This window comes from Hydra viridissima, unplaced genomic scaffold (genome assembly GCF_058129835.1).
Source record: "Hydra viridissima isolate aposymbiotic clone 2 unplaced genomic scaffold, HvirCarnegie_v1 scaffold_1, whole genome shotgun sequence".
NCBI lineage: Eukaryota > Metazoa > Cnidaria > Hydrozoa > Anthoathecata > Hydridae > Hydra > Hydra viridissima.
The window spans coordinates 38,652,468-38,666,175 of record NW_028324300.1 but is presented as its reverse complement, the minus strand read 5'-3'; the positions used below and the strand labels follow the sequence as shown (position 1 = coordinate 38,666,175).

The following is a 13,708-nucleotide window of genomic DNA, read 5'->3' as shown; positions in this document are numbered from 1 at the left end:
TCTCCCGATTAGATAAACCTGTACCTTTGTATACTTTGATTACTGCTGATTCTTCATTCGTTAAACGCTTGCCACGTTCCATTTCAAATTAAGGTATCAAAAACCAAATGTTAAAAACTTTATGAGCACTGATTTCACAGTCTTTGTTTAACTTACAAATAATAGTAATAAAAAGTCATAAATGCGTATCACCAGATCAAAATATACAAGTAAACTGAAAATAATTATTGATGAGGCTAATTCTATTTGTTACAGCAAATATCAAGTATTATACATTTTATGGTTTTATCAAATGTTCCGCAATTTAATTATGCTATATCATATTCTGAAAAGTTGTTGTTTGTATCAATAATTATATGTGTGTGGATAAAAAAGATGCACCGCACAAACTTGCTTACAGATTTACAAAATATTGGATCAGTACATGGTGAGGCTAATTCTATTTTCTCCACTCTATTTTTATTGAGTGGAATAAATTAAAAAACAATCCATTAAGTTGTCTCCCTCATTACAATAATCTCCCTAATATTTTAAAGACTACACTCGAAAGCAGTGAAATTTCAGTTACTGATTTATAATTTAGATACATAATAGTACTCTTTTCAAAAGATTGTTTCTTTTCCATTAAGTAGAGAAGTCTTAAGTAGAAGTTTGATCTGTGTATTTTCTTAGCTTGTTGTTTATGAGACATTTTTTAAAGTCCTAGACGTATTTTTCTTAGATTTATGATCAATAATCCTATTCACTTAAATGGTCATTCAGTTGAAGAGGTAATTTGTCTTCTCTCATATTAGAAAAATTTCTTGCCAATCCTAAAAGGTATTTGTATCTTTAAAAACTTTGGACTATAATAAAAGTAAATACACATCTATTTATAGTCACCATTAAAACTTGTTGGAATTGACAAAGAAAAAGTCAAGTTTATAAATTATATTCTTATAAAATTAAACCTATTAAGCTAAAAAAATTTGTACGGATTTCGACAAATATATTAACAATCCTCCATTTTATACACAATTTTAAGTAAACAACTATAAATGCTTTTAATATGAAGTTTCTCATCAGAAAAACTGTTGCCATCCTTTTTTTTTAGTAACTTCGTGCGATTCATGTAAAAACCGCATCAAGTTGTTACTAACATCTTAATTCTTCTTTTGAACTCATGTTTTAAATAAAAATTGTACCCACTTCAGAAGTTGCTTTCGCTAAGGGACGTGTTCTTTTCCGTTGTTGCAACGAAAAAGAATTCAACAAATAAAAAAAATTCTTTATAAAAAAAAGTTAAAAAAAAAAAACACATCTCCTGCGGTTTGCGGACCAGTTGCAGCAACAATGGGCTTTTTTTTGCAGATTTTGAATTTCCTCTTCGTATCATTAATCCGAAAATAGCATATAAAAATTCTTTACGTGCTGACGTCATCCCTTAATAGCAATGTTTGATCAGTTGTTTCAAAATCGTTATCGTATTCGCTTATTGAAATGTTTCTTTCTCCGTGGTTGTTTAACGATGAAGTTCTTTGATTATTGTTGAACTTGCCGTCAGGAAGAAACAGAGCGGTAAGAAGTGAAAGAAATACTAAACAAGCACCAAACAGGAATGGTGGTCCTGGTATAAAAGAATTCTAAAAAAAAAAAAAAGCCAATAAGATTACATATTTAAAAAAATGCATTAACAATTTTAAAAACATGAAGATTGTCTGGATTGATGACCCATAGGGTCTTTAAAATATTTCGAGAACTACTTAATTAATTTTGATTAGTATTTCATTGTTTTAAAACAAATTTATCTCCCCTTTAAAGCAAATTTATCTCCCGATTTTTTAAACGACAGCTACGACTGTTAACCGATTGTCCAGGATTAAACTGAAACTTCTGTTACCTAGGTTCTCAGATATATATATATATATATATATGTTAAAAAAAAAAGAAAAAATGCAAAAAAAAAGTTCTTACTACTTTTAATATGGGCTTTAGTGTAACTGTTGAATTAGCTGAGATACTATTCGTAGTCATGTTAACTTCAGAAATATTTAAGTCGACATGAAATATGTAGAAAACCCAACCGTAAATCGCCGGCCCAATGCCGTTGCACAATCCTCGAATACCTGTAACTAAGCCTTGAACTACACCTATAAAAACAAATTATTGGAAGGCTCCGTTTTATTAAAAGAATAGAAATAACAAATAGAAACAAATCTGAAGAAGTAAATTGAAACTTGCCTTGTTTATCAGCATCTGCATTACATGATATTAAAGCGCTTATAGCTGGATAACTAAGACTAGACATTGCTGCTAATGCACCAGCTGCCCACATCATCCTGAATATAAATATTTAAAAACATAACTGCACAAGAGGTGAACACCAATTCAAAAAAATTTTAAGTCACCGTCCTAAAATAACTAGAAAAATAATGAAACAAATAAAAAGAAACGAAGCACAAACCAATTTTGTGTTCCAAATGCATACCACAACAACTGAGTAGCTTGAAAAATTAGAGCCAACACAATTGAATTTTTAAGACCTAGTGACTTCTTTAAGAGTGACAAAACTAGAGTCTACAAAAAGGAAAGAAAAATAATAATAATAAAAAAAAACCCGCCATCTTTGGCTTGAAAACAAACACCTGTTTGAACATGTAGTTTGTCATTTGACAAAATTAATACAACATAGTTTTTTAAATATTATTGACACTTTATCTATTTTTTTTAAATTTTATGCTTGCTATTGAAATCTCAGAAGGTTGATGCATTTTTATGCACCTATAAGGCAGCTTATTGTTTTTGTTTAAAAATTACATATATTCTAGCCTTTTAAAAAGTGCAACTAACCTGAACAATCACAGACAAAAACCCAACAATTGCAATATACACAGCTACTTCTTCACGGGTAAAATGTATTATCTAAAATTGTAAAACAAAAAAATCAGTTCTTGGTTTTTATGAAAAAATTCTTAGATTACACATGAAAATATAATCTACATCAGATGCACACACACACATAAACATTTTTTTATTCATTTCATATAAAACTTTTTTAAATTTTTACAACAAAGCAAAAGCCTAACATGTTTTAGGACGAGGGGAGGGGTGCTGAAGTGGGTAAAATTGAGGAAAAAGGGCATAGCTCATCAAGTTTACTTACATAAATAGAAAAAGAAAAAAAGCTTGAAAAAGAATGGTTCTAAAATAAGAGAGGGGAAGGAAAGGGGCTCAGCCCCCATGAAACTTTTCTAAAAAAGCACAAATAAATTTTTACACTTACGTGCTGCAAATAGATAAAAATGCAAGAGTATTGACCAGCCTCAGGTAGATAAGATAAGAATATTGTAACACAGAGTAGCAACACCATAGGGTCATGACCAACTTTTCGAAGAGACTAAAGTATAATTTTACAACATGATTAGAAAAACTCTAAATGCAAATCATTGTTTAAAATTTAATACCTTAAATTAAAACTAGCCTTAGAGAAACTCCACACTAATTTACTCAAGCCAGATAACTTACAATCACTAAAAAACACTTTTATCACTTTTTCTTATTTGGTTTAAATCACAAAAGATTAATGGCAACAATTAAACAATGCTGCTTCTGTGATGGGATGGGAGATATGGCTACTTCTGATTAAGGAAAACTAGTTATAATTGATGAAAAAATAGATCAACTGCCCAATTGAATATCAACTGCCCAATTGAATATCAAGCCTGTTTTGTTTTCCACCATAATAATGCTTCATAATAAAATTCAAAAATTCCACCAATAAAATATAATCAAGCAGAGTTAATTACTAGTTGTTGGATAACAACTATTACTTAATGACCAACTCAATCTTAAATCAATTTGTACCTAATTGAACATTTATAAGAATTGGCCTGGATTATAAGAACAATTATTAAAAATTTATAAGAACATTTATATGCCTGGATTGAAAAATTTGAGTCAAACAAATTAGCAACCTAAATGTATATATAAACTATAAAATATAATATGCATACTTACACTGAAAGGGTCAACTTTTTCCCATGGGATTCTGGCACCCCACGAGACAGGTCGCATTCTTTCAGGTAAAGATTCAGGGACACATACAAGAATAAAAAGTACATCAAGCAGAGAGATGGCAGTAGCAAGTGCTACAACAACAGAATCATTATATGTATTTCCAAGGTAAGCTCCAAGAGCTGGACTTGTAATTAAACTGGCTGCAAATGTAGCTGAAACCTGAAATCCAAAATTTAAAGAAAATTTTAAGCATTTTGTTCATTTACTGAAATATACACCTTTGACAAAATAATATGAAATGCTGATTGAAAACTTCTTTATCAATGAGAAAACTAGCCTAAAGGATAGGTAAGGCAAATCTTTTGTTATGCACCTACATGAAACTTGTGTCATTATGCACCTAAATGTTGAGTGCCTTCTTTAAGTGTGTCATTTTTTTTCAAAGCAATATTTGCTTGTTACAACAAACCATTAATTTTGGCTGAAATGAATTTAGGTAAATTACTTCAATTTATGCTGACTTGTTAAAAATGTTTAATTTTGACTTATATGGAAGGTTGTGATCAAGGTTGAGGGTCTGGAGAGTACTTATATGTATGAACTGGGTGAATTTAAATTTGTTAAATTCTTACAATAAAAATTACAACAGTAATATAAGTGTGGACTAAAAAGATAAGATAATGAATTAGAATGAAAAAATAAAATAATTTATTAATTCATTTACCACACCATAAGCATGACTCCTATCTTCTTTTTCTGTACAGTCAGCAACGTATGCAAACACAATAGAAAATGTCACAGAAAAAGCTCCTGATATAGATAAACAGGCAAAGAACCACCTGTTGAAAAAAATTGAAAACTTTTTTTGTTAAAGTTAAAAAAATCAACTTCATCTTGAACCGGTTACTTTTCAATGCATTAACAAAAACTATTCAATGCAGTAACAAAACTTTAATTTCCATAAAAAAATAAATGGAAAAATCTTTTTAGCTTTTTCCATTAATAATTCTGTACTTTTCTGTCCATTTGTCATAATGTTTTACAACTCTACAACTACAAAATATTAAAAAATAAAAACTATCAAAATCTGATTTAAATATATAAAAATGAAATATTTGAATAACTGTTTGAACATTTTAAAAAATGCGTGCAAAAAGGAATCATTTAAATTGAAAAAAAAAAGAAAAAACATCCCCAAATTTAATTGATAGTATCTAATAAATCAATTTATATGCAGTCAAAATTTGTAAAACCTTAACCTCTTGCTAATAGCAAAAAAAAAATGAATGGAATTATTAAATTATAGCAGACAGAGAGGATTGAGCAACAATTCTGTTGAAAAAAACTTTAAACATAAAAAAGAAAAAAAAAACTAACCAAGGATTAAACCGTAGCAATGGAATTGGTAGACAAGTACAGAACACAGTCGCTAATAGAAACGGTTTTCTTCCCCAAACGTCTGATAAAGCTCCAATTAATGGTGCAGATAAAAATGATAAAAAACCCTATAAAAATGAGTTTCTTTTTTTTTTTTTTTTTACAAAAGAGCATTTATAAAATATTATAAAATTCATAATCTTTATAAAAATGTTTATAAAAGTGTTATATAACAAAAAAAAACAACACTTTTTTTGAAATGTTTTTTTTCTCATTAATTCATTCAGTAAAAATATTAAAAAAGGTTGTTTTAACACTTGATTAAAAAACTGAGAAGATAAGGTAAAACGGAAATGTTCACTTGCCTTAATTCCTTGGATAATACCATTCATTAAAAAGAAATTTCCAGGGAATGTCTCTGACAAAACCTAAAAGTAAACACTTTTCTTACTTTATTTCAAACTACTTTAAAGAAATTTGAGAAAAAATGGAGAATAATATTTAGAAGCAACTAAGTTCAATAGAAAAAAACATTGAAGGCCTTTTTTTTTTTTTTTAGAAAAAACACTGTCTACAAACCAAGCATTAGGTCTTAAAAGTTTACAAAGGTTATTTTTATTTCACTTACAATCTTTTCTAGGTGATAACAATTTAGACTATTATTTTTTTCACTAACTTTTTATTATAAGTTGCATTTATGCTCAAATGATTGAATTAATGTAGTTATCGAAAACCAATATGCATCATCTTTTTTACCATCATACTAGACAGCCTTCTCTTTACCACAAGATAAAAAAAAGAAGCTTTTTACAAGAAGAAAATAAAACTAGCTTTTACTTTCTTGAGGTAAGGAAAAGGCGGCTAGATATTTCCAGTTTTTCATTGGTAATTGTAAGTAAAGAATCCAAATTGTAGTTTTTGAAGAGAATAGAATGAAATATAATTGTCTTTAATATCAAAAAAGTCATAAAAATATTCATGTACCTAACTTACAATTAGATTTTAGTATGATACCTTACAAAAATGAACCAGTGATATATCCATTGCCTCTAAAATAGATTCTAACCTTTTCTTTTTCTATTTGGTCATTGCATGGATTATAACCATCATCATTATGAGAATATCCTACATTACAGCAACTTCACAGCTGTACTCTATAACTTTTCTTTTTCTATTTGATCATTGCAAGGATTGTAACCATTATCATTATAAGAATATCCTTCGCTACAGCAACTTCACAGCTGCAATCTGTAACTTTATTTGAGAGTGACACTTAAAGCATAATTTTAAGTATGGTATCAGATTTATACCTTGAGATTCCAAAGCTAAGTTCAAGGTTAAGTTCTAAGTTCATAAAACATTAAGAATAAATTAAACTTGAAATTTTTTTAAATCATTCAGCTTTAGTAAAATAGTAAGGACTTGGGCAGAATTTACTTTTTGTCAATATCCTGCATATAAGATTATAAGAATATGTGAAAATAGCCATTTAAATACAACCAAAATACAACCAAAGCTTTATTCAATAATTCAATACACAACACTCCACACTCCCTGTTTATCTGATAGTTGTTCATTTACGTTAATAAAGTTAAAAGTGTTAAATGATTGATATTATGATAATATTTATCAATTATATGTAACAGCCCCTTACATTTTGTAAGGTGGCACTTATTAAACATTTTAAATAATTTGTCCTGGTATCATGTATTAACGAGAGTAAGAAGAAGAAACTAATATTTGTAGCAAAAAAAATTATATTTGTTTATGTATCCAAAAAAAGATATTTGTTAAATATTGATAAATCTTTAAACAGTTTTTATTTTAAATACATATTTAATACTCTTATAAACTAAAAATATTATCTATTTGCTAATAGTAAAAAGGCTATGAATAATTAAATACTTCTAGCATAACATTACATCTACCTTTGGCACTTCTAAGGATTGTTTTAAATTTTCATAGTTTACATTAAGCAAGATATTTTTCCTGACATTAGTTTTTTTTAAGACTCTCTAAAAGTCTTGTTGCTTTTAATTGCAAAGCACTTTAGTTCCTCTTCTCATACTTTGCAGCATGTTAAAATAATGAAAATCTAAACTTGTTTTACATTTAAGCCATAATATAATTGAGAATGCTGTTTTTATAGACTGAAAATAAAGTAATAGGAAATAGACAAAGATGTAAAAAAAAAAAAAAAAAAAGAGAAAAAAATCTAGTTACCGTTATTGTTGGTGAAGTAAGAAGACCCCAAGCAAAAAACTCCAAGAAAATAACAACTGTTGCATGATAAACACTGGGCTTGTCGACACAATCATTCTTTTAAAATAAAGATCTGGTTTTAATTAATCTGTGTGTGTGTATGTATGTATGTATGTATGTATGTATGTATGTATGTATGTATGTATGTATGTATGTATGTATGTATGTATGTATGTATGTATTTAAGCATGTATATAAAACAAGTATCTTTGTATGTTTGCAAAAAGGTTCATTCTATGTACATAAGTATCTTGGTATGTTTTGCAAAAAGGTTCATTCACTTAGCAAGGCTGTTTTATTAGAAAATAAGAACAAATGAGTTAATTAGTTAGTTTATCCTCCTCAGTGGATATATAATCAAGTTAAAAATAGTTAAACTTGCAAAATAATTGGAAAAAGACAAATCCACCATTAAGTTGAATATGTGGACGAACAAGTCAACTTTTTATACAAAGGTTAATTTTTAAAATTTGATTTAGTTTTTAAAAGTTGCTAGAAACAAATAACTGCTCAAATATAAAAAATGTAATCAGAAATGAATGCAAATATTGGAAAAAATTAAATTTGCTAAGGACATTTTTTTCAACCTGGCTGTACCACATGAACTGGTTTCAATATTATCGCAGATGGATTAATCTTCAACCCATATGATGACCTAAAATTGATTTTAAAAAAAAAACATGGTTTACAGCCATGGCTATAGCAGCAACAAAAACTGTTAATGAGCAGAGCACTCAGATTAGTAAGGAGATCTGTTTATCCTTGTGTTTATATTACACATGAACTTAACAATACTTAAAAAGATAAAAACACAGAGTAACATGTTTTAATAAATTTTAATGTTTAAAGAATAAAAAGAAAAAATAAAATCAAAAACACATCCTTAAACCAATTCTGAACATGAAGGAGAAAATCAACTGATAAATTTAAAAAATTTTTATCAAACAGCAGAATTATGTACAACATTAAATTTTTCAAGAGAATTGTTATGGCTTTATTAATAGAATTAGTTCTTTAAAATATAAGAGACCATGAAATCATCAGATCATGATCATCATACAACAATAATCATGCATCTCAGTTTATTTATCTAAGTAACTTTTTGCAAAACATGTCATCTACACGTGTAGATTCATGAACCAACATACATCCATACATTAAATGTCACTCATATATAACTCTATTTGATAGATGCTTATACTTATATATGATAACGATAAATATGTTTGTTCATATATACAAAAACAAAATATGGATATACTTTTACATCTTGTAAATACAATCTATTTGCAAGATGTAAATGTAAATGCAAATACTTTAATGTATTATAAAACTATTAATTACTGTATCTATTACATATAAAAAACAGTTTTAACATGGAGCAAATATTTAAATCATAAAATTAAAAATATATACATTTTCATCCTCTTTTGGTGGTCTCCAATTTCGGCCAGTTGTTTTATCAGCAGAATAAGAAATCATTTTTTTAATAGTTTTCAAACCTTTTTTGGCTCCTGACATGTTTTTAAGATCTTTCTAAAAAAAAACAAGTTAGTTTAATTTTTCTGCATCCTAAAGAAGCCAAATTCATTTGTCACCTACAAAATATGCTTGTAAACTACATATTAAATGACTGTTGTGAGAAATTTATTAGAAATTTCAGGAAACTTGAAAATTGAAATTATGTAGTGAAATAAATTTATTGAATGTCTTATTAAAGTTTATTTTTTTAAAAAAAAAAAAAATTGTTAGTGAAGTAGACCACTAGATGTAACTCTGCTTGCAATTTAATCTTTGTTTCATGAATTTATGGTGTTGTACAATGATGGAACAGGTGTTTTTTTTTTTTTAAACAAATAAAAAAATTTATAAATTTATAAATGAAGAAATTTATGCATAGTAAGAGATAAAATAAAAATTTTACACAGCTAAATAAATTATTTGAAATTACACAAAGAAAAAATTTCAAAAATATAAAATTATGTTAAGAAATACCTTTTGCTTCTAATTAGAGTTTTTAATTTTTAACTTCTTTTTGGGAGGGGGGATTAAATTTTACAGAGATGTTCATTAAAGAGAACAGACATGATGAAATTGTAGTTACATTCAATAGATTCAAATACAGCCATATTTTCTCCTCAGGAAACTTGTCAGCATTTAAATCCATTTTTGTCAGTAGATTTCTATACTCTTGATAATCAGCCTGTTCCAGATTTTTTTAACAATCTTTTATAATTGTACTGCTCGGTTCAAGGTTATCAAGTTCAAGGTTGCCAACTTATGATCTGTATAATTAAAGATTGTCTTGAAAGGTTTACAGTAAATGCATGTATGGATAGAAGCATACAAGTTCATCAAGAGGCTCTATGGCATAATTCTAAAAGGTAATATGACAGTTTCTTTAATTTTTAATGCTCATGACCCACTTAAGAAAACTATTTCATTTCTTCTTGAATGTGTGAAGTTACTTAAATTTTCATTTTTTCAAACTGAAGAGTTTCCAAAGATATTCTCACAATCTTAAGCTTTTCAAACATAATGTGTTCTTGATGCATATTTCAGTACTGCACTTTTATGGAGTACTCTCATTTATGGAAGTTTCAAAAGTAAAAAAATTAGGTCATTTAGATGATAGGAAATTATCTTTTACATTTCCTCTCTCTGTTATCTTTTTGTATCAAAATCACACCCAATTTTTAAGTAACTTGTAAAAATACGGAATATTTTAATCAATGTTCAGGAACTCTTGAATTCTGCAATTGATACATGGATTGATAATTCAGTTAGGTTATTCTGTTTTATTTAGAAAATGATTGGTCTTCTTTGGCAGTTGTAAATTGCTCCAAATCTGTACAAACAAATTCAAGAGGGCTTTTACTGTGAGAGTAAATTCATATTCTAATGCTTCCTGAATGGATAACTGTCAGTGTTTATTCTTAGAGACCTGAACATGCTCCTAGTGGAAAGACTAAAGCTTAGATACACCATATGGCTTTTACAGTTAATATGGGTATAGCTTGGAAATAAGAAATATCATAAGTTTAAAGTTTTAAGTATTTTAATATTTAAAGTTCATTTTTAATGATTTTTAATAGGCAACTGAATTTTAATAGGTGGTTTTCTTAAATCTTTCAAAAATAATTCTAACTAGTTTAAGAATTCTACCCAAAAATTGCCTCTAAACAATTTATTTCATTACAGATTATTTAGCATAAGTATAAATAATTATAAACATAGATATTTCCTTTTTTTAACAGATATAATAAAGATCTTGAAGGTACTTTATTTAAATATCATTTTTTGTTAGAAAGTGTGACCTGCTTCTAAAATTAAGTTAAACAAAGACCTTTTTTAACAAAAGGATATTAAATAATCATTTACAGGATTAAAAAAAAGTTAAAACTCTAATAATTTTTTTTTGTAAAATTTGCAAAAGAAAGAAAACAACAAAAAGTTATTTTAAAAAGTACTTTAATTGCTAAATACCAAAAAGTTACTCAAATGAATATTGTAAATTTAAAGATCATCTAAGTACATTTTTAGTTTATAAATCATTCATATTTAAAGTATTTGCAAAAACACCTTTTAATGCTTGAAAGTGATTAAACAAGAGCCAGTGTAAAAAAGTTTACAAATATGCACACGCATACACACAGGTACGCATGTGTGTGAGTGTATGTGTGTGTACGCGCATGTATGTGTGTGTGTCCGTGTGTGTGTGTGTGTGTGTGTGTGTGTGTGTGTGTGTGTGTGTGTGTGTGTGTGTGTGTGTGTGTGTGTGTGTGTGTGTGTGTGTGGATGTCTGTGGGTGTGTGTGGATGTGTGTACATTTGTAAACAAAATGTCAAAATAATTCTGGTAATCTTTGTCCTACAAAAACAGTAATAAAATGTTAACACTGATAGTTAGCAGGATCAAAATAAATCTTCCCATACTTTATGTGCAAAGTTTTGATATACTGCACTAAAAACATACTTTGTTTATAAGACATTCTCAAACGTTTTTAACATAAAAGATTTTACTCAGTGTAAAAGCAAAAAGTTGAATATTTGATCTTTTCCTAAAAGTATACAAATATTAAATATTTCTATATTTTTTTTATTAATTTTGATGAAGTTGCTTCTAAGGTATAAATTTTTAAAATATTTTACCACGATCACCGATGAAGTTCCACCGAGTCAGACTAAATTTTGTTGTTATCTTTTACGAACTTTCCGTCGTGATTTTGCTGACAATGAAGTTTTAAACAAAAGCTCCCACAAGCTTGAGCTATTATTTTGAAAAAGGGGTAACATGACGGGTTAAATGATTAGTGCACAAAGAAAAGATTTTTATCTAGCACCTAGCATAATCATTATTTAAATTTCAATTTGTTTAGTTTTATATTCATATACAACTTTATATACACCGTTACGTAAAAACTGCTAAAAACTAGTCATTTCTATGAAATATTACCACGCGATTTCAAAATAAGTTTGAGAGATTCAGTATCTCTTATAAAACATCATTTTAAAGGAGTCTTGTATATAATTTTAATTAATTTTCTTGGCACTCACCAAAAAATGCTCCTAAAATAATTCTCAATTAACAAATACTAATTGAAAAAAAAAATACTCCTGGAACTCATCAAAAGTTCGGAGGAGTACTTTTTCACCAATTAATTACAATTGGATTAAATATGAAACATTTACAATTGGATCAAATATGAAAAAAGATACGGATATCTACAATGATTACTGTAAATTATTCTGTTTTATAAATAACTTTGATTTTTTTTTTAAAACGATTGTTTGATTGGAAGTTTATAAAGGTTGATATGGGAGAAACTATTACAAATATTAGATGCCAACATTGCAAAAGCTATCTAGCGGTAGATAATTGATAAAACCTTTTTCAATTTATTTTGCAACTTCCACTTCTTATTGAAGAAAAATTAACAAGCAGCTTCAATTAAAACCCACTTTTGCCCCTCGAAGATGTAGGATTAGTCAAGCATCGGAGCTAAAGCGTTAATAACAAAAGATTTTTTCAAGCAGTTTTACTTCATGATTATTTTAGACTAAACTTTGTTTTCATGTGAATTAAGCAATCAAATCAAACCCAAACGAATTTGATTAATTAATATTAGTTAAAGTATTTGTAGTTAAATTATATAAAATTTCCTTCTTTAGGTTTTAAATTAGTAGTGTAAATGCAGCCTTACAGGTTAAACTTTACTAAAAAAAAAATTCGAAAGCTTGAATAAAGATCTTAAAGGTAGGGTATAATTCAAAGAGTGAAATTTTTTTTTTTGAAAAAGAAACTCACGTTTATAAAGGTTTGTGCTGTGATTCACATTTTGTTTCAACACAAAGATTTGTGTTGAGACATCCACAAGGAAAAACGCTAATCTAAGGATAATTAACCCTTTAGTTGCGTCATAATAACTTCGGAAGACCATTATAGCGTCACGATGATGCAGACGAAAGAAAGAAAAGTTTTTGTTGCTTTTGTACGTTTTAAAAAATAATCTAAAAACAGCTTTAAAAAAAAAAAAAAGCTGTCACAATTAAATATTTTATCCTACTGTTATAGTGCAAAAAGATTACAAAACGACGGTTGACGTTTTTTCCTTTAAAGTGTGCAGCTTCTTAATTTAGTTGTTTATAATTTCATCTATTTCAAGACGTTCCATCTCGATTCCGCCTAGACATATTTTCAAGCCTGTATCGCATTCTTCTGTTGTTGCTCCATTTTTGCGGCACCCTTGCGCCTCTTCAACACATTCCTTTAAAAATCAAAGAGAATTCAAACATTTTTGTTTGTAGCAATAAGTTGATCTTTTTATACCTGTTTTGTTAAAAACAAAAAAACAAAAAAAAAAAAACAATCTAGCAATTAAATTTGCTCACGTTTTCATTTCTGGCGGATTTTACATTTAAAACGGCAACAACGAGTATAAACAACAGAACAAACTTCATGTTAAGAAAAAATGCTTCAAGGTTTTTACTTTTCCTTCGTTCTTGAAAAATGAAGAAGAAAATAAAAAGCGGACCGTTTTTATAAAGACTAAAATGGTCGGGAAAATCATGGG

At 27.9% G+C, this 13,708-nt stretch overlaps 1 protein-coding gene and 1 long non-coding RNA gene across 3 annotated transcripts; both read right to left on the bottom strand.

The window, feature by feature from the left end:
• Window positions 1–920: 920 nt before the first annotated feature.
• On the bottom strand, window positions 921–11,955 carry LOC145191887 (solute carrier family 71 member 1-like). 2 transcript variants are annotated; one of them, XM_090096004.1, is made up of 13 exons: window positions 11,787–11,955; window positions 9,052–9,171; window positions 7,597–7,692; window positions 5,739–5,801; window positions 5,374–5,501; window positions 4,721–4,835; window positions 3,997–4,215; window positions 3,263–3,376; window positions 2,830–2,901; window positions 2,444–2,556; window positions 2,221–2,318; window positions 1,954–2,129; window positions 921–1,622 (listed from the first exon to the last, which is right to left on the bottom strand). In XM_090096004.1, exons 2-13 carry the CDS (start codon window positions 9,154–9,156, stop codon window positions 1,404–1,406), a joined length of 1,518 nt encoding a protein of 505 aa, XP_089952130.1. In that variant the 5' UTR covers window positions 9,157–9,171; window positions 11,787–11,955; the 3' UTR covers window positions 921–1,403. The 2 variants fall into 2 exon arrangements, with proteins under 2 accessions (XP_089952130.1, XP_089952136.1); XM_090096010.1 differs by lacking the exon at window positions 11,787–11,955 and adding an exon at window positions 8,223–8,290 and having other exon boundaries at window positions 9,052–9,176.
• A 1,157-nt stretch (window positions 11,956–13,112) lies between these two features.
• Window positions 13,113–13,708, bottom strand: LOC145192538 (uncharacterized). Its single transcript, XR_013847714.2, has 2 exons — window positions 13,527–13,708; window positions 13,113–13,402 (listed from the first exon to the last, which is right to left on the bottom strand). It is a non-coding gene; the product is annotated as an uncharacterized LOC145192538 (long non-coding RNA).